Source organism: Phoxinus phoxinus (genome assembly GCF_949152265.1).
Source record: "Phoxinus phoxinus genome assembly, chromosome: 1".
NCBI lineage: Eukaryota > Metazoa > Chordata > Actinopteri > Cypriniformes > Leuciscidae > Phoxinus > Phoxinus phoxinus.
Window position 1 is genome coordinate 27,198,645 of NC_136876.1, and position 22,360 is coordinate 27,221,004.

General features: G+C 38.3%; 1 protein-coding gene across 8 annotated transcripts; it reads right to left on the reverse strand.

Moving 5' to 3' along the window:
• Positions 1–1,511: 1,511 nt before the first annotated feature.
• Positions 1,512–19,022, reverse strand: med25 (mediator complex subunit 25). 8 transcript variants are annotated; one of them, XM_079605232.1, is made up of 20 exons: positions 18,716–18,978; positions 18,092–18,232; positions 17,972–18,017; positions 17,756–17,880; positions 17,496–17,594; positions 17,126–17,246; positions 16,682–16,841; positions 15,659–15,792; positions 15,023–15,098; positions 14,679–14,926; positions 14,496–14,582; positions 10,531–10,616; positions 10,383–10,440; positions 8,048–8,155; positions 7,239–7,412; positions 5,872–5,961; positions 5,625–5,696; positions 4,026–4,181; positions 2,186–2,291; positions 1,512–2,034 (listed from the first exon to the last, which is right to left on the reverse strand). In XM_079605232.1, the coding sequence occupies exons 2-20, from the start codon at positions 18,214–18,216 to the stop codon at positions 1,928–1,930; spliced, it is 2,178 nt and encodes a 725-aa protein (XP_079461358.1). In that variant the 5' UTR covers positions 18,217–18,232; positions 18,716–18,978; the 3' UTR covers positions 1,512–1,927. The 8 variants fall into 8 exon arrangements, with proteins under 8 accessions (XP_079461358.1, XP_079461357.1, XP_079461360.1 ...); XM_079605231.1 differs by having other exon boundaries at positions 2,186–2,294; XM_079605234.1 differs by having other exon boundaries at positions 10,531–10,613; positions 18,716–18,919.
• Positions 19,023–22,360: the final 3,338 nt, after the last annotated feature.

Here is a 22,360-nt window from a genome sequence, read left to right on the forward strand (position 1 = left end):
CACTTATTCCCTCGGCCACACAGCTCAACGTCGTTCGAGCAGACGCTGCAAGATTAAATGCAGCCATACGGCCACTGGAACTGCAACAATACTCGCTCTTCCAGATGAGTGAGCAGAATGGCCCAACTCCTCACGTTTAACACACTGAAGCAGAGGCACCAGTCATCACTGTCTGCGCTCCAGCGATTTACTCGCAGTGATGCTACTCCAATGCTTTATTTAGACAATAACGAGCCAGAAAATGCATCAACACACATCAAACTGTGATAAGTGCAAACAGTCAGCGTATCCCAAGGAGTGCCATCTAAACCGAGCTGGCATTAAATAGGCACATCCGCAGACTGAAAAGTGTGAAAGTTAAGAAAGCAGAGAAGGAAAAAAGCAAGGGGCGCGTAGAGCACAGTTGTTCAGCGGTGACGTGACCTGGATGGCAGCGAAAGGGATGAGCAGCCGCCACTGCGAGACAGAAGAGCCTCTATCTATGAGTGTATGCGGCGTGTGTGTGAAAGAGGGATGGAGAGAAAGCTTAGAATCAGATCCCAGTGTCAGCGTATCTTAGCAACCGTCTCCGTCTCCCAGGTGACAGGGACTAACATCACTTCCTGTCTGTGTGAGAATGTGTGTCTGTGTACTAAGAGGTCTGCACGTGAAAAAGCACACAAAAACGTGCATGCTAGCGCAAACGCTTGACTGCTTTCTGACCGGAGGCTGTTTAATTCTCCTGAATGTCAGCGGTTGGTAACTCGCATTGTGCTCCCATGTTCCCATTACTGGTGCGATAGGTTCAGAACATGCATTCCTAATGTGACAGATATATAGTAATGTTGCACACAAAGCTTCATAATTAATGCCTCTGGGTGCACTGAAAGAATAAGCATGATGGGACAGGGCCATAAAAATGGTTTGCTCAGCACACAAGATGGTTAATCAGGATTGTTCAGTGTCAGATTATGCATATACGTCCACACTGATCCAAGATAGCTCCGTATATGTGTGGATTGTAGTCGTACATTGTGTCTGTGTCCAGCCTGATTATGTGTTATGCCAAGGAAAGTGGCCAAGTGCTGCCATCTGGTAGAACTACTTGGCACAGGGGTCCACTGTATGGTTCCATGACATATTGGAGTGGTTAATTTTAACGCTGTGACACCATTTGGCAGAATTGAGCGTTTTGCAACCCATCATTCAGTCTATTTAAGTCACTCGTCCGCCCCCATCACACCACTACCAGGTTAACACACAAATACTTTGCCTTTAAGAGATAGTTACCAACATTCAAAGTCCTACAGGTTTGGAATGAAATGAGGGCGAGTAAATGAACTAAGTTTCGGTTCCCTTTGACCTCCATTGTATGGATATTGCTTGTCAGCGTTCAAAATATCTTCTTTTTTGTTAAAAAAAAAAAGAAGAGAAATGCATACAGGTTTGGAACATGAAGGCGAGTAAATGATCATAACATTTTAATTTTTTGGGGTGAACTATCACTTTAAGGAAGACCTTGAATACAAAAATTGCTTGAGAAAATTAAGTTTATTTTATTTTCATAAAACAACATTACTAGATTTCAAAAGACAAATTAAGAAAAAGTAAAACTTTCATAAAAATACAATAGTAACCGGATTCAATCAATTCATCTCGAGACGAGAAGAGGTGTAGAATGACGAAAGAGCCTGTTTTTTTTAATGTCTTGCTCTTCGGTCCCATCTGTGTGAAAAATCGTGTTACCGCTCACATGATGCGGTGATAGGCTTGTGTTTAAATGCATCAACGAATACATGAGTATCAAAATAATGTCCTGATCTTTAAACACCGATATTCTTCCCCTACGTACTTGCTTATAACTAAAAAGTAAAAAGAACAGAGCTTAGATGACTCGCGTATTCCATAATGAAACCTCTGAAGCAAAGAATGTTGGGTAAAGCGGTCCTTAGATAAGGTCCATAAGAATTTCATCCTCCATGACACTCGAAACTGAAGGCATCCCGGGATTCTGTGCGACTGGTCCACGTGGACCTGTGGGGATCATCAGTGGACCTGTGGGAATGTGAAACTTATTAAGTAAATGTATCTAAGAGGTTTAAATAAAAAATTAAACATAAATAGTTGTACAAACCACAGCAAATAAATTGAATCTCTTACACAATTAACAAGGTCACAGATGTGATAAAAATAAATTAAGTGTTACCTTGGTGAGGCTGCCTCCACTGAGCCTGCATCTGAGCACCCCCTCCTGGCGCTGGATGGACCATCTGCTGGATGGGATGCATTCCCTGCATGCCCTGCATCCCACCCTGCTTAAGAGAGAGAGATGAGATGATGGCATATCAATGCAAACCGAAGTGTGATTGGAGAGATGATTACACAGGTATGAAGGGGTCAGTCGCATTCGAGGGCGTCGTTTTGGTTTGAACATTGGGAGGGTTGAAGTGTGAACCATTTTAGCGGGATCCCCGGGTATGCTCCCTCTAGAGATTTATTCATTGGTTTCTTGTTTATTTATTTTTGCAAAATGGTCTTTTGTGATATCTTACCTATCATCTACACATGCAAAGTTGGTTGATAGCATAACTGCGATTAGGTAATAGCCTAGTTAACAATGACTTGTTTACATAGGATATTTGGTGTATTCTATATTACTTAGGCATCTGGAATCTTATCAGTTTGACAGAATGAATCTACTTCAAAGTCCCATGGGAAGTCAACGTGAATTTACTTAACATTTTAACAGTTCATAAGGCTCTTAATGATTTTGGCTGTCTGAACGTCAGGTGTTTCCTGTCAGTAATCATTAGAACAAAACACATTTTACACATGGGGAAAAACTGATTGTTTTGTCCAAGACTTTAAAGCTCATGATCCTAACTTGTACTTGCCCTTATGACAATGTACCATAGTTCTTGTAATCTTTCTATTGTAGCATTAGTTACAATAAGGCTGTAATTACAGGTAAGGCCATTGATGACTCATTACTATGCTTAGGCCAATGTTGACTTCTTTCTTTTTTGTATAGATCTATAGCATTTGTTATGAAAAATAGAAACCTACACATTTAGAAACTATAACTAAAAATCTATAATCAAAAATCGGAACAGGAACAGCTTGTGCAAATCTTGGAGCTTGCTGGTGAACATTATAAGGTGATTCGCACGCCGCGAAAGCACAAAATAAATAAACATGGCTTCAGTTCAGACGGGAACTTAGCACGTATAAAAGCTCGGAATGAGCAATATATTAAGAGGCTAATTCTAATAAATAATTATTAATAATAATAATTGTTATTGTAATTAAAGGTATGCAGGACGTTATATTGACAGCTATTGGTTGAAATGGGTACTGCAGTCCAAATTCTAAATATTTGAGAGATATTTCCCCTGCACCCTCCTCCTCAGACTCAACGCCCACGAGGGTTGCCAGATTGAGGACATGCAACAGAACCGAGCGCAATTGACAATGGAAGACTTGTAAGTTTATGAGTTGATTTATCTCTGTTTTTTAATATGCTCCCGTTCATAGAGATTTGTAGATGGATGCCGAGACTTATGGCGGGTAGAATCTGATCTCTGAGTTTGTTTGCTGGTTTCCATGGATGCAATACGCTGTGTTTTCCACCAACTGGCAACTCGGAATACTATTAGGTAAATTGTCAATATGCAGTATCACACAGACCAAAACAAAAACAGACATTTTGACACGGAACGCACATTTCTAAGTATAATAACTGGCTGTAGCATTGATTTTCAGAGAAACGAGTATGTGAACTTAAAAATATTTATATGCTTTAGTAGAGTGAAAAAAATACAGAACTTTTAATAGCCTGGGGTTACTAAATATTTGTACATTTTGGATGTATTAGATTTAAAATCATGTTTAAAAAAAAAATATCTCAAAAATCCCGTCGGATTGTGACGTCATATTACGACCATTGCAGCGTCTGTAGAAATTTTGCCTTCTCAAAATCTAGTGTGACAGTAGCTTAAGGAAGTGGTGAGGAAGGGCATCATGTGCTATTCACTGCACACACTTACAGGTTGTTGGCTGAGGAGGAGACTGCGGAGCTGGGGGTTTGCGCCTGGGTTTGGAAGCCGGAGCATGCCACCAGGAGCCTGGGCTTGAGCTTGGCCCTGATTGGGCGGAGCACCAGTGACTGGCGGCTGTTGATTGCCTGTTGCGGCTGCTCTCAGCTAATGGAAACCAAAATCACACACAGCGATGAAAAAAGAAACTAAGTGAACATTAGAAGGCACTGCTGTGCTTATGTATATTACATAAGTGCTAGTTCTGTGTGAGAGAGCTGTGAATACAGACCATTGTAATTGTGTTAATGGTATTAAAGGGGACATTTTTCCCTGAGGTCCACTTATAATACAAGTCAAGGCTTCCTGCATCAAATACAGTTGTAACTTATTTGTTTTACTTACATAACCATTTTCACTCCATTATATATAATTGTATATAATTTTATATAGAGTTTTGTAAACTGGATATTCACAAGCATAATAGTTTCTTCTAGGGATGGATATATAAGAAAATGTAATGATTCTAGGGACGGAATAAATGCAATTCAATATTGCATGATACAAAACAATGTAGTAGCATATTCCATGCATTATTTACTTTTGTAAATGAAATACTACTAACAAATTTCATCTGTATTTTAAACTAAGCGTTGTCATAAGAACAAAAACTAAACTGACTGAAGGCTCAACAGCCTTATGTAAAACTTGAGACACATTGCTAGAGAGGAATATTTTTGATTCATTAAAAATAACCAAATCGACAGTCATTCATTCAGGAACCGGACTACATTGGTCTCGCAGTATGATTTGTATTCACTTAAAAGAACCGACTCAGTCATTTAATCGAGAATGGACTGCACTGGTTGTGCTGTATGGTTTATGTCAGTTGCTGTCAAACTGGGAGTTTCTTGGACAGAATAAGCTGCAAAGCAGACCAGACTCCATGTCAATGTGACACTATCCTCTTTCTGACCTTTAATCAGGCTGTATCTTTAAGACATCTATATGTAAATGACTTCTGTTATGTTTGGCTAACCTCTTAGCATTTGAAATGAGTAACAACTCCACTGTCTAGATGCTGAATACTGAAAAGGTGTTGATATGTAAATGAAATGTAGGTGACTATGGCACATTTTTTTTTAATGACTAGTTTCATAAATGGACTAGACTTACACTACCGTTCTAAAGTTTGGGGTCAGTATTTGTTAGTTTTTTAAAGAAAATATTACTTTAATTTAGCAAAGATGTTAGTTTTTTAAAGAAAATATTACTTTAATTTAGCAAAGATGTATTAAATCAAATGGGGCAGTAAAGATATTTGTTACAAAAGATTTTTGAATCCAGAAAAATGTATCCAGGTTTCCACAAAAATATTAAGCAGCACAACTGTTTTTAAAATTGATAATAATAAGTAATGTTTCACTATATTTTTGATCAAATAGATGCTGCCTTGGTGAGCATAAGAGACTTGTTCCAGCAATGTCCCCTTTAACACATGGCTCTGAAATGGCAGAAAATCAAGTGGTGAAATCCTGTGTTTGCAGGAATCGCGGTCCTGCGTGTGCATGCATGCGTGTATAATTTCTGTTTATAGTTTCTGATTCTCACCATGTTGTTTTGTCTCTGCTGGTCCTCCATCAGTGTGACCTGACTGACGGAGGGCAAGCCCACCACCACAGACTGAGGCAGAAAGAGAGGGACAGAGAGGAGACGACGAGGAGGGTTTAGAACAGCATGCACATTCCATCTCAGGCCGAGGAGAAATACAAACAGGGTGAGTGCACAGGGCAAGAGAGACAGGGAGAGAGAGCAGGGCAGGGGAGAGAAGAGAGGGGAAGAAGCACTGCTGGTTTACCTGCTGTTGCACGTTGCCATGCGTAACAGGGATGGGGCCCGGCGGTCTGTTGAGGAAGTTCTGATTGGACGGGACCTGTCCAGGTTGCATCTGACCAGCATTGTTTATCCGAGAAAAGGACATAAAATGAATTACTGACAGAATTAAAACAAATGTAGCATAGGCACACTTCTCAAGCACAATAGAGTACAAAAAGGCCTTTTCATGATGGTGTATTTGTTTTCATTATTGTACGTTGTTACGCTAGAGATCATGTGCATGCACATTTTCAAGTGTGTGACCATTGACCTTGTTCACACTAATACGCTTTCATTTGAAAACGCATCTTTTTCCTCTGTTTTGACCTTCCGTCCACACTGAGACGGCATTTTTGTCAACAAAGACGGAGCTTTTTAAAAATGCACTGCCAAGTGGATGAATTTGAAAATGTCGTTAAAAATGGAGGTAATCGAAAACAATGACACATTTTTAGTCAATCATATTGAATCATATTGTACTGATGGATATCTACGTTTATACCGGTATTGTGCCTGTTATGTGCTGTTCACTTTCACACTGTTGCTAAGAATATGTTTCTTTGTACACTCTTCATATCACAATCCAATCAAAGATGACAGAAAATATACTCCCAATTGCTGTTTTGCGGCAAAACATTAGGGCAGTTGCGTTTTAGACCAAACCTATAATGGTGAGTGAGAGCGAGCTGAACGCATCAGTGAATGGGGAGATATTTTGCTAAATAAAATGATCCTGGCAGAAGAATAGCATGAGAACTTGATTATGTCTGTTCCGTCGGCATAATCCAAGCAAGCGTTTATGAGGCTTTTCGCATGCACAATAAGGTTGATTTGACTTTTTATGTGGCCGTGAAACTTTTGGAAAACTTTTGTCTCAGGTTACCATTAGAATGGCTGGAATGATCCTCGATTTTTCTCCCTTTTTTAATTAGTGATAATTGAAACCGTTAGCTGTTTAGCTGGCATGTTGATGCCAACCAGGACATGCGCCAGTGACACATGGATACAATTTTGCAATGTTGTCTTTAACCTTGTGGACCTTTGTTTTAAATTGCCAAAGCTACATTTAACTCTCAATTAGCACTTAGAAAGTGTTAATTTTAGATGCTGTGTGCATTATGTGGACAACAAATGCAAAACCAGAGACAGTTACTTACAAGACGCATCACACATAACTTGACTGATTTCATTTCAGAAACAAAAGATTGTGTTACTATAGATGTGGATTAAATCTGTGCATTGTTTTTTTGTGTATTATATTAACAATTCAAAAATTGTATGCTGCTTAGTTTGCATCATATCAATAACTGTTTATTTGGACTGAAAACAACACCATTTTGTGAGACTCACCGATCGGTGCTGCTGAACTTGTTTGTGGTTAGTGATGACCTGCCGAATACCATTGACGAATCCGCTTTGGTCATTAGGGATGAGTCCCATGAAGATCCTCTTCCTAGACGAGTACAGCAGCATCAGCACACGCACCTCACATGGAGCACTGTGGGGGAAGTGCACACAGCCAGCCTACACACACACACGCACATATATATATAGAGATACGGTACACATATACATAAAACTATGTGCCAATCCACACATCTAGACAGCACACACAACTAGAGTGACTGGAGAACTGCCTGAGCCTGCATGATTATATTTGAAGACAGATTAAAATGAACTAAGCAGCCGGTTTCCAGACACAGATTGAACCTAAAACTGAATTTAATCAAGTGTTAATGGTGATTCACTACTGACAGATCTCTTAGTCTGCGTCAAGGGATCTAGCTCCAAGGTAAAGGTTCATTTCAGACCCTTTCATTTTCAGAGGAAATGCTGGCTGTGTGAATTTGCAGATTTTTTTTTTTCACTCAACTTTTCCCCCCTCCATAACTAAATGTGAAAATCTTTTTATTTTGCTGCAGTGAAACTTAAAAGCAGAGGAAGAACTCCCCCAAGAGGCTGAAGAGCATTATTACACATTATCACATTCTCTTTAGTAGTTTGACAATGAGAAATACACTAAAAACAGAGATGCATGCATAGGCAACATAAAAAACCCGTTCTATATGAGAAGTTATTAGCCTGATTATCAATTCTTGAACTGACTGATGGTCTCTTACAGGAGGAGGTTATAAATATGATGCTGTTCATGTACTCACAAATCCATTGGTCATAATGCGATACAGTCCCTTCAAAGACTCCATATCTTTATTAGTGAAGAGAAACTGCACCATGCGAGAGTTCCTGAACAGAGGGCCCAAAGTAGTCTATAGAAAGACAAGACGACATATGGATCATTGTATTAATAACCCATGTGACCCAGACATTTGACCAACACTTCAGCATGTGTATTAGGATGAAATTAACAAAAGCAGTTTGAATGCCAGTTTAAAGTCAATAGGAGATTTGAAAAATTAACTATTCATTTAAATATTGATCTAATTTAAATACTTAAATATATTATAAGTCTAATTATTTTTTTAAGGTATTAATTTGTAGAATGAATAGCCTAGTCTTTAAATTAACATTCTACTTGTTTACTGTATTTAGCTTACTGTGTGTATAGCAAGGAAGTACGCATAGTCAACCGCAGGGATTCACTCACAAAAGTAGAAGGACGAAATGATAGAAGAGCAGGAGAAGACGATGGTGGAGAAAGGAGGACAAGGAGAAGATAAAGGGGGAGAAATGGAATTATGAGAAAAAGATGATCAATTAATCAAGAGATGATAATTAAGAGGAGATGATGATAGAGTAGAAGAAGGAAGAGGAGAAGAAAAAGGAGAAAATAAGGTGATGATTAAAGGGATAGTCCACCTAAAAAAGAAAATGAGCCCATGATTTACTCACCCTCAAGTCATCCTAGGTGCGTAAGACATTCTTCTTTCAGACGAATACAATCGGAGTTATATAAAACAAAATGTCCTGGCTCTTCCAAGCTTTATAATGGCAGCGAATGGCCGTTTCTGTTTTGAAGTCCATAAAAGTGCATCTATCCATCATAATAGTAAACAACACAGCTCCGGGGGGTTAATAAAGGCCTTCTGTAGCAAAGCGATGAGTTTGTGTAAGAACCATTTCCATATTTAATACGTTACAAAGTAAAATTCTAGCTTCTGGCCAAACGGTCATACGCAGTCTACTTGCCCTTAATGCGCAACTTGTGAGGTCGGAAGTAGCGAAGTGTGTCATGGCGTAGCGGAAATATCAGCAGTACGTCACATTACTCGCATAAGTTGCGCTTTAGACTTAAGAGGAATCTGTATGTTCGTATGTTTACTTTATAAAACTGATAGTTCCAGTCCTTGATTCTGATTGGTTGAGCTGCGTTCAAAGCCGTTGTAAATTACTCAACAAACATACACCTGTGAATGCATTACATTAGTATTACTGCGCAACTGCCGTTTGTGATTCTTTGTTGCTGCATGTGATGCTTAGCAACCTCTTTGGGACTACATTGCTTGGCGGAGGAATACATGTGTTAATAACGTTATATTTTTGTTGCTGGTGTTTATTTTATGACTAAAATAAATATTAAAATGAATATTTTTATGGAGTAACCATTTTATAAAAGCAATAAGCCCAAAAAGCTTATTGCTTTATTATAAAGGTTTAAATATGAATATTTTTCTTACACAAACTCATCGCTTTGCTTCATAAGGCCTTTATTAACCCCCGGAGCTGTGTGGATAGATTTTAATATAACTCCGATTGTATTCGTCTGAAGGATGAATGTCATACACACCTAGGATGACTTGAGGGTGAGTAAATCACGGGCTAATTTTCATTTTTAGGTGGGTTAAAACAACTATCCCTTTAAGTTGTTTTAAACCTGCATGAGTTTCTTTTCTGTTGAACACAAAAGAAGATATTTTCAGGAATAATGGTAATCAAACAGTTGACGGTAGCATTGCCTTCCATAGTAGGAAAAAAGATTATATGGGGCCCATCAACTGTATGGTATATTCCTGAATATATCTTCTTTTGTGCTCAACAGAAGAAGAAGAAAAAAGAAACGCATGAACAAGAAAGTTTTTCAGGTTTAGAAAAACATGAGGTTGAGCAAATGACAATTTAAAATTTTGTGTGAACTATCACTTTAAGGAAGCGAAGGAAATGAAGGAGTAGAAAAAAGGAAGAGGAAAAGAAAAGGTGCAGAAAAAGAAATAAGGAGAAAAAATAGACGAACAAAAGGGAGGAGATGGCGATTATGAAGAGGAGGAAATGATGGAGAAGAAAAAAGGAGGAGGATAGGATTGAAAAGGACAAGAACAAAAATTAGAAGATGCAGGAAGAAGACGAAAAAGATAAAGGAAGAGAGGACAATGATGAAGAAATAGGAGATGACAGAGAAAATGGAGGAAAGAAAAAGATGAAGAAAACAATAAAAGATACTGGAGGAGATAATAAAGGAGAACAAGAAAAGGGAACATCCTTGCTTCTTTTGCAAGCAGAGTAATGTCTCCTGCAGGGAATGACAATGTCCACATTTACCAGGAGCTGCTGAGGGATGAGCTGCATGATCAGCTTCTGTGGCCACTGGTCTGTATTTCTGAAACAAAATACACCACGTCAGTCTCTCTGTGCATCTCCACCATTTATCCTACATTATGCAAATCTGGGCCAAACGGAAGTCACTCACAGATTCTCCCCTTGGCTCACTTGGACCTGGCAGGGCAGGGAGCGTGTAAGTTTTGTGTTGGAGTCCATGGAGGAAGCCTTGGGCTTCTGCGGTGATTGATGGAGACAGAGGGAAAGGTGACAGGGGGAGGGAAAAAAGGAGAGGCAGAATAAGATGAAGAGGTTAACATACAGAGTAAAAAGACTTTGCTGGCAGAGATGGATGGTGGGACTCAAGGCAGGAGGTCTCGGTGAAATAAACAACCTGTGTGTGCAACTTCCACAACAAGAGAGATCTCACTGGCAACGGAACAGCTGCTACATTAATATGTCAATCAAAACAGTACAAGCAATGAGCAAACGAACCACAAAATAGCTAAATTTGTCTCAAGAGCCCTGCCGTTTTTAGAACAAAAGAATATTTCCCCCAAGGAAACATGTCTGATGGAACCTAATTTTCAGGGCTTCGTTTAGACAGACTTGTTGACTCATGCAAACAGCTATTCGATTTGAAAATATACCAGATTTGCACATCCTTACTACAAAACACCCTACAGTATCGCTGCAAAAGGACAGTGTGGATGAAAAGCAGGACTCATCTGCTGATCGACAGAGTTGTGGCGCAGAATTGCTATTGATTTAATTTACACAGCGCAGCTTGGCAGTGTTTGTGTTTGCGAATAGTGCGCGATGAGCTGTGTGAACTCATCATCCAGATGGTGACTCCGCAACAGGCCTCAGCAACGGAGCGTGCCGCCATGCTTGATAAGCACGCATTGGTTTGCTGGCATGTTATTGACCAGATGGTGATAATGACTACGACGTGTGCGTCTGTGTTTTTGTTTCCTGATCATTTGTGTTGCCCTATTGTCAAAACACAACACTTCAATAGTCGACTGTGTGTTTGAGAACATTCATTGCTAAGACGCCCCGAGATGATCTCGTGGCCATTGTGGAATGGTCAATAGAGCTTCATTAATCTAAAGAGAGGGCGTTCCCCATAAATCAAACAGAAATCAAGAAACATCATTGATTCCATTACAGTCTGTGCAAATGGCATCTCAGGCACAATGCCCAAGGGTCACCTAACAATACATCAATGAAATGCGACTAGATAGCTTTAACAGTTTCAGTCTTAGTGAGCGAATCAATCTTTTTCACACATCTAGAAAAGCCTGCATTTTATAGGTAAGTTATGGGAGCCTTTCAGGGAGATTAATTGAGACACTAACTATGTCTCATTATCCAGTAGGAAACCACAAAAAAAAAAACACCCCTCACACACCTGGTTGGTGCAGGCAGTTGTTCAGGACACAACTCGTACAACAGAAAGAATAGAAATATTTCCACACGCTGTCGTATCTTGCAATAGTGTTATTTAAAGGAGAACTCCGGGCAATTTTTAAGTTAATCTTGATCGTTATACCTTTGTGAGTTCTGTCTATAGATAAAAAAACTAACCGGATTAGTGCTTGCAACACGGAGCTGCTACCGCTAATGCCCATCGGGTTTGAATAAATAAGGATGACCGTTAAGAGGCACAAAAACACTCTTTATGAATATGCCCCCATAACTGCCGTTTTAGCTGAGTGGAGCTCTGGGCATTAGCGTTAGCAGCTCCGTGTTGCAAGCACCAATCCGGTTCGTGTTTTTTTTTCTATAGACAGTAGGCCTACTCACAAAGGTATAACCATCAAGATTAACTTAAAAATTGCCCGGAGTTCTCCTTTAAGTAGCCTATTATTTATATACTTTTTTTTTATATATACTACTACATTTTAATTTTAGTTTACATTTTAGTTTGTTTATGTGCTTTGTCCTTGTTTACTTTCTTAAATATTTAGCTTCAATTTATTTTTATTTCAGTAAGATTTTTTTTGTTTAAGGGTTTCATCTAATATTTCTTTTATTCCAGCTTTATTTCAATAAAGAAAATAATTTGTAATAGTTGTAGCTATTAAAAATTTAAAAAACCAACACTGGCTTGTTATTAGCAACGTTAAGAAAGGTTATTCATAATTTTGGGGCATTTTCTGTTCTTACTTGTACTAAACCATATAGTCCAGACTAATCACAGTTCAGTATAGAAATATTACAGTAGCTAGGTTCCCATCCACATATTTATTTTGAAAATTGTGATATATTGCGTTAAAAAAAGTGACGCAATCGCTCGCATAAAGCTTGCCAAAAGTAATGATTATAAATCTGTCTGGAAAAACCCCAGAAAGGAGACATTTTGATAACATTTTGATAATTAATAAACAAGTGATTTTTCTGTCAGTGTCAGCTGCAAAGATGTAGTTGAAAATGCTGACTCGTCACCTCCTCAGTGTAGTGGACGCACCTTTAGAGAGAAAAGGACGTTTCATACAGATTACATAATCAAAAAGAGTATTTGTTTTCGATTTGAATTGGTTCATTTAAAAGCAGACATTTCAAAATGTCTAGACATATTTCTAATGTCTGTGAGGCAAGTATACGCTGAGTTTCAGTTCACTTTTGTGACACAAGATGGCAGAAAGAGCCCCCTGGTTGTTTTCTTTATTTTACAAAAGCACAAAGTTTTGTTGTTATTGTCAGTGACACCAATAAAAGTAGACCCTTTACAGTTTCGAATGTTATTTTACTCTTGACCAAAAATGACGGAGTATTTTAAGTTCTTTCCGCTGTTATCAAGAAAAAATGACTGCGCCTGCTCCTCTAGGAACACTTAGATATGCACCAATGATAGAACATTTATCCAGGTTAACGTTGGAGCAAGCGGCCATGCAAAGTGTGCAAATGTTAGGCCACTACTAGGTTTCAAATGATAAGCCACAGTTAGGTTGATGAATGATAGGCATTTTAGACCTTTGAATAGACCTTTGAATTTCCTGCACGACGTCATGCAATTACCATATGGACCAGCTTTGTTACGATCTGTCTATGACTGCACGATTAATCGAATTTGAATCACATTTTGGCTTCCCACGATCAAATTCGCATGATCGTGCGATATTTAAAATGCGTCATTCCGTTCATAGAACACTCCGTATTAAATGTTTTGTTTTTTTGCAAAGCCAATCTAGCGCTCCGTAAACCACTGTCTGATCACGTTACTCCATGAGTGTGTCGGCGAGAGAGACCGAGTGTGTCGGCGAGAGAGACCGAGTGTGTCGGCGCGAGCGATAGTGTGCGAGAGACTTCAAATAACAATGACTCTGAATTTTATTCACCGACATCGGGATGTTGTCAGTGAAGTCATGGTACCACGAGAGCTGTGGAGAGGATAATGGCATCTGTGAGGAAGATGGTTATGTCTGCAAAGACTGCCTTTGAAGAAAATGCAGAAAAAGATCTAACTAGCCTGACTAGGCGATGTGGCGGTATAGCTACAGGAAATGTTTAGTTTTTTGTCAAAGATGTTATAATCTTTAACAAAATGTTTGACATTATTTGACCAGCATACACACACACATACATGCACACAAAAGACTTGTCTCGCGCAGTCGGATAATAGGTAAAAATAATTTGAACAGAAGATAATATCTCTAGCCTATCCTAATATTAATTATAAATACAATGTATATAAAATATAAATACAATATAAAATAATAATAAATTATTTATTTATATTTATTCTTTAAGGAGATGCACTGAATTTTGGTGAATAAGAGGACCTATTTTATTTTTGATGCACATATTTGTACATTAGCAGGAAAAGTAGCACAATATGGATGTGATAGCAGTTATAATTAGCCTATGTGACAATAAAATTAGTTTTGGTCAAAATCAACAAATAATCGTGATAATCATGATCTCAATATTGATCAAAATAATCGTCAATAGATCTGTCCGTCATGTACTACGTGACTTTGCCACTCCTAATTAAAATTTGGTCGACTAAGCGTCTTCTCATCGACTAACGTTTGGTCAATTATTAGGGGCCGCCCTACTAATCCCCATTCAGCAACAATTACCATGACATCACTAGTATAAGCTTCTCACCTCCTGCCATTCTAGAACTCCACTCCACGCCACAATCTTGTTGGCAACACCCTGCTGTGCCGCAGCCGGAGGCGCAGGTACAGCAGTCTGGAAAATAAGAATATATTGAAAGGGCAAGAGCATGATAAAGAGGAAGAATCCAAATGAAACAGTATCCACAGAAATACATTTCTCAAGTCTGACCATGCCAGGCTGAGTTGGTGGAGGTGTCTGCTGATTGTTGGGCTGCTGCTGAGGGGCCTGAGGAGGTTGCTGGTTGGGTGCGGGCGGGCCTGGTGGTGGGACTTGTGGTTGCTGTTGGGGCTGCTGAGGTGGGACTTGTTGCTGCGTTAACACTGGCGGTGACACTGTGGTAACTGTAGATAGGCTGGGTTTACCTCCTGGTGGGAGAACTGGTGGTTGGCTGAAAGGTGGAGTTGGCATTTGAGGAACTGCAAACAAAACCAAAACAACTCAGTAAAAGGTGTTTCAAATACAGAAAATAGGTAAAGCAGGAACAGCAGAATATCCAAGAAAATTTTACTCACATCGAGTATTCTTCTGCTGACTTGCAGCTTCTAACGCTTTCTGTGCTGCATCATGGGCAGCGTTTAGAGAGGGATTCTATGGGAAGAGTGTTTGTGTGCATGTAACAGAAGGACAACAGTCATGAGGCCTCATCATTAGTGTGCACAGCCTCATTTGAAAACAAAGCCAGATCTTTCCACTGAATACAAATGCATCCATGCACATCTTATCTACCACTTAGATCTATTCAAATGAGATTATAACAGCTGTTAGTCTTAATCTTAAGAATCAAAGTGAGGCTGTGTAATACCAATAATGTGCTTCCAATTAGGCACAGAAAGGTTCAGAATGAGTAGACTGCTCTACATCACTGAAGCAATGAGACAGAGCCAAAATTTAACCTTTTACTTCACCTGCCAATGGTAAGTAAACTGAAACAATTAAACCGCTCATTAAAACAGCATATATTTTTGTTGTCCCAATTTTCCCTGTGGCAAAGAGTGCTGACTGGCATCTCACTCAGAGCATCATATACATTTCTTGGATCTGAACGACTTTGAGATCTACCATGATTTTGTTACGCACACACTTTTTGATTAGACCTTTAATTTAATTGAAATGAATAATTCTATTAATTTCCATTAACTGACACACACCTGGTATGGAAGGGCTGTGCTCAACTGAGGAGGAGTCTGGGCTACAGTGCCCAGAGGAGAATGGGATACAGGCAGAGACTGAGGTGGCAAGACAGGTTTAAGGGAGACTGGACCAGAACCCCCTCCAGGAGCAACTGGACACACACACACACACACGTAAAAAAGCATTAACCAGAGCAAATCTAATACTAATAGAGGTCTAAAGGTATATTGTGATAATATGGCGATATGCATCGGTGATGTGAACGATATGTATTGCAATATAGAGTTAGTTGTATCCAAGTCACATCCTCATTTCTGTACCTCCATTTAAAGTCTATTCCCCTAAAACGTAAAGATTCAAAAACGGTCATAAAGGTCGTAAGAATAGTCAAACGAGCGGTTTAATCCAAGTCTTCTGAAGAGACATGATGGCTTTATATGATCAGATTTACTGATCAAAGCACATACTGTAGTAAACATGGACGTTCAAATGTACATGCGTGTGAGACCAGTGAGAACGACATGAGGGGGAGTAAATAAAGACAGCATATGAAATTTTGGAAGAACTAACCCTTTAAAGTTTGGGAACAGTCATTTTGATACACTTTGCGATTAGAACTGTGGTTGTACTGATCATCTGAAACGCATGTGCTGTAGTCAATGACAGTGCAGGCATACGTGTCTAACATAATTCTGTATTTTCAGCTTCAGAATCATGAATATTTTTATTCTAGTGTCACCATTTTAATCAGCAGTACATTTTTGCTCACTTTTTTATCATACGTCTTAGAAGAAGTAATAAGTAAATGTAAATGATTTAAAGTAGTAAACAAAATGTGGCTCAAAGTATTGCAATTGTATTGTGAGTTCAGTACAGTGAATTGTATTAATAGTCTCATTATACCCCTAAATAATACAATAAAATACTATTATCTCATATTCTCCCTTGTGCCAAAAGAGGGCTGTACATTGGCTGACAAAAACTGTTGAGGATATATCACAGCACATTCATAAACACATCAAGGCAAGTGTCTTTCTTACCAGGAAGTGCAATGCCCCTGACTAACACCATGTGAAAGGGGTCTTGACAGTAGTCTGGGTGTGAGGATTCTGGTGCACCTGCTACCGAAGATGCTCGTTCAAAAAGAGAGCGAAGCGCTGGAAGTTTCCTTGGGGCAATTACAGAAAAATGAATCCCCCGCTACAGCCACACAAAAAAAGAAAAGTTAAAATAAAAATGATTATCCCATTATAAATTCATTAACTACATATGATAAACAGACACCACCTATAAATAAATGGCTCAGCTTAAAATTTGGCAAGACTACACAGTGGGAAAATAACATTATAACACATCATGTTGTAGATATGATAGCATCCACCAGTATGACCAGTATCAAGGTACATTATATTACAGGGTCTATCATTACATCACATATAGGAAATAACGAACTGAACAAACAGGCAGATGCAGTGCAGACTCACGTCACGTATGATCTGGACCAGGCTGTCTGCAGTGCAGCCTGTATAACTGACGCTCTCCACAGCCGGTAGTAAGTATGGAGGAGAATTACACAGCAGCACACAAACCTTGTGGGTCTGACCACTAAAGAGAGAAACAATAGTTAAGTTTCCATCCACCTTTTTGTGCTATTCAGTTATCGACAATGTGAAAACGCTTTTGTTTTTTTAATTACGAAAATTTGCTGTCTCCAGCCTGTTTACATACAATTGGCCTTTTACCAATAAAATGGTGTGCGTGATGATGTCATCCCTAAAAAATCCCCAAATCTTAGTAAAATGGAGAAATAAGACAGCAGGATTTTGATTCCACAGAACAAGGTCAAGAACTCACATTTGCTCCCTCATCTTTTTGAAGTCGTCAAAGAGCTGCAGGGCCACAGCAAGACCCTCAGCTATGAGACTGCAGCTCTCTGCTCCGCCTCCCATGAATCTGTGTAAAAAGCATCATCGTAAAAGCTGCAGCATTTAAAATAAGAAAATCTTTAAAGCAGACATACACTCGTAACTAACTGATCATCTAAACATCCAATATCACAATTTTATCTCAGAAGAATTCCAATTGTAAAATGCAAATGTGATGGAAGCCCTTACTGGATGCTGTCAATCCAAGAGACAAACTCGAAAGCTGAGCTGGTTGGAGCGTGGCACTGGACGTAGGATTCTGGAGCACAATCCACTGTGTTGAAGACCACCAGTCCATACTGAGTGCCACCATACTGATAAAGGAAAAAGATAATTAGATGGGATATCTGAAATGCGTAATGCAGTAATGAAAAGAGAAAGTGTAAACAGCTTCATCCAACTCACATCTCCTCCAAAATCAGTTTCAGCAGGTGGTCCTCCATTAAAATACCTGTGATCACACAAAGTAGGTCGGTAAAGAAGTCTATCAAATGTCAGAATGAATAAACAGATGATGACTCTTACTCTATAGTTGGTAGTATGTAATTCTTCCGAAGTGATTCAAAATATGGACCAAGGTTTGCAGTTCCCTCTATGACAAACACTACATCTGACACCTGATTCAACCCAGACTTGGAGGTGGGGTCCATATGGGTCACCTTGGGTCTGCAACCAAGACAGACATTGGATCAATTTCATACGGAACATTTGCTGTAAGTATTAAATAACATTAGTGTAGTGCACTTGCCCTTAATGTTTAATGTGACTGTTGACTCTAAAGCGGTGTTATATATTGTTATTTTGTATTTTACTGTTATTTTATTATCATGTCTATTCTAAAACCTAGGGTTCCTAACCATGACATACACATTTGGCTGTGTCTCAAAACCTAACGTAGTCAAACGCTTACAAAGACTTTTTTTTTTTGGATGATTCAATCCGTATCAAAAAACTGATTTGACAGCCTCATTTTGGCTAATATATATATTTTCTCTTCTCATCCAATTAAACAGTAAATTCGTAGAAGGATAATGCAAATACAAATTAACTAAAACATACAATGTGAACACATTTAAGTCTTACATATACAAGTCTTAGCATGTTAGTTAGCCGTTATCCTCAAATGCTAATTTAGCTCATGTGTCTTACCTGCTAGTATAAGTAGATCTGACTTTTAATAAGAATAAAACGGACTGATATAGTCATTGACATTGATTATATGTACACCAGCCGCCTTTAGTTGTATCATGAAAGCTGCATCTGAACGTTCATATGGTTCGTAATGACAACAAATATCGTGATTTCCGCTCGGCAATCGACAATCCGGTCTGGTCTTGGATCCAGAAAATGAGAGATGGACCAGGTTGGTGAATCGATTTATGACAGATCGATTTTTTCTACCAAAAGTAGGCTATGTACATTTCAAACCCACCTCAAACATAACTAGGCATCCATCAAAAAAAAAAAAAAAATCCATCCATTATTTGTTCTATATATGTCTTTATTAGCAACTTACTTAGTTTTACTTACCTGAACCTTTTGTTCAATCTGACGTTAAATTATTAAGTATTATTTGTGATGTATACCTGATGCTTTTTGTAATGCGTTTTCATTGTAATGCACTTAAAGATGCATTTATTTTAGGACAGGTCTAAAAGGCCTATATTATATTCACCTGCTATGTCTAATCTGGCCGCCTGCCTAGATACAGAGCTGAGCTAATTATATAAATAGTAATGGGCATTACAACTGGGCTTTACATTATTTTACTTTAATGAGAAATAAAAAATGTAAAAATCGTATATATCATAAACGGACATTAGGCTATTATATAATATAATATATCATTATCATCATTATTATAGGAGGCATACAACGTTTTCTAAATGTAAGAGCAATCAACTAAGTAAACAGTAGATGTCACCAAAGTCAAGCAGCACCCAAAAATAAATTACAAACCGTTTGGAACTGTTTACGATTGGATAATAATAGGCTGCTATAGGCTAACTGGGTCATTCTATGAAAATGGTGGCTTTTTGAACAGACAACTTTTTAAAAATGTAATTCTTTTTTTTATACCAAAACCTATAGTCAGATAATAGTCAACCTCTTAACATTATAAATCAACTTAAATGACAGCTTAATGCATTTTTATATTTTTACTACATTACATTCAAAAATGCTTGTGCTGCTTTTTTGTCACTGGTGTTACCTATATTTTAGATGACAATTCAGGCTTCCCAGAATGTAATTTGACTATTTCATTTGCATACATAATCATATAAAGAAAAAGTTAATGTAATATTAAGAAATTGTCTTAATTAGTAATAATTTACTTTAAACAGGCATGTGTAAAGTTCTATTGTGTGACATTTTTCTATTTCTACCATTGTGTTTTTTGTTGTAACATTAGAAATAATTGAGGTTGAGTGTTCAAAATTGAATGATCATATCCTTAAAATGCTTACTAATGAATGCGGCAACAGTTAGGTAGATACAAAAAGCATATTCTATGAAACTGGGCAACTCTGATGCCAGAAAACCAATATGCCATGCGGTAACACCAGTGACGCAATGTAACACCAGTGACATATCTGTCGAAAGGAAAGCAATTTTATGTGTTTACAATATTAAAACAGTAATGAAATGCTAAGAAGTCTTTATTAATATAATTGTTGAGGCAGTTCTGTTTTTGTTTGTTTGTTTTTTGACCAATATTGCACGTGGACTCTAAATTACTGTCCGGTTATGTTACCTACACAAGTCAGTCCAGTCTCCGCTACTTCACTTAATATAAGAAAGGAGGAAACAGGTAGCAATTGGAGAAAGAATCATGTAGGTCGGTATGCAAACTGTTTCCTGTCCCCGTTGCTCTTTACTGCAAGAATGTGCATAATTACTCAGACGGCCCCGAGTGACCCAACCTGCTGTCAAACGAGAACAGCGAGCCGCAAGCTAAGTGGCCCTGAGGCTCTCATGTTCGCTCTTATTCCAACAATAGAATATATTCTCCAGCGAGCAACGAAGAGCATCAAGTTCGTCATATTTAAAACCTCCCATGCAAACAATGCTCTGAATCAGTTTAACCCATTTGAAGCTATTCTCTTACACCCCCTGGCTGACTTCCTTTGCTTTTCACGGTCAGTAGCCTAAACAGAAAAGGGTCCCTAGGGTTAGTTATGATTGTCCGGAACTTAGGGCCAGTGTCCTGTGTCCAAATATGAGGATTTTTTTAGAGATGCATTTACTGTGCTCTATTCCACATCCATCTCCAGGGAGTTTTCTTTTGTGGAGTAGGACAATTTGAAGGCTTTAGCTCAGCTCTGTGATCTAGGGTGGCATTCGATTTTGATGATGAACAAGTAAACAGCAGAAAAGAAAAATCCACTGATAATCTTTACTTCATATGATTGACAGCATCACACAGCCCAAATATTGACAGAATTTCCAATACACTAAAACATGATTAATTATCCTATTTAATTATTACTTATAAGGTTGCCTATATGTTACCTAAAACATGTTTCTGCCCATTAGATAAATAGTAGAATAATAGTCTATGATTTACAGGATGATTGATTTATGATTTATTATAAGTAGTCTTGTTAAATATGGTTATAGTTTAAAATAAATGTTTTCACTGTGATGTCAAAGCTGAATTTTCAGCATCATTACTGCAGTCCTCAGTGTCACATGATCCTTCAGAAATCATTTGATGATTTGGTGCTCAAGAAACATTTCTGATTATCACAGTTGAAAAATAGAAAAGAATAAAAAACAAAACAGTTTTTATTAAAAATGTTGTGGTAATAATGTAAAAGTCCTTACTGCCTTTTTGATCAATTTGCATCTTTGCTGAACAAAAGTATATATATATATTCCTGAGAACCAAACTTTTTTTTTGTTTAAAGATATTTTATGCTAATAAAAGGACAGTTTTTAAGAAAAGAAAAAAGACATTTAGGCAAAAAAATAATAATTTAACTAAACTTTATATAAATAATAATTCATCACATTTATATAGCGCTTTTCTGGACACTCAAAGCGCTTTACATACAAGGGGGGAATCTCCTCAACCACCACCAATGGTAGCCATATTGCGCCAGAACGCCCACCACACACACCAGCTTACTGGTGGAGAGGAGACAGAGTGATAAAGCCAATCAGTATATATATGAGGATGATTAGGAGGCCATGATGGACAGAGGCCACTGGGCAAATTTGGCCAGGATGCCGGGGTTACACCCCTACTCTTTCGAAAGACATCCTGGGATTTTTAATGACCACAGAGAGTCAGGACCTCGGTTTAACGTCTCAACCGAAGGACGGGACGGGATATAAAGATGATTCTTAATATGTAATGAAAGATATAACAGAATATGTGGGTAAAATGAGTAGTCCCATTCTGTATGTACTGTATATCCTCCTGAGAAAGAGGACATCTCTAGGGCTTTTAAGAGATACCAAATGTTTGGAGGTTTGACCGTAAAAACTCCCTCTCCTTGGTCTTTAAAAATGACTGACATTGACTGAATGATCAAATCTACCACTTTTATGGTAGGCCTCCTCCCTCTTCCTGTTCCCAGAACAAATGGGAGGAAAGGGGGGAAATATTGTAATGAATGAAGAGGCCAATTCCTTTTTATTTGTGCTGCACACACAAATGTAGATGCTCTTGTGCATCATTAATGAGGATTTGTTAGCATAAAGTGGAAAATGTATCACTTTAAATACACATTCATTTGCCAAATTTGAAATTTCATCCCAATAAAAAAAGAGAAAAGAACATGCATG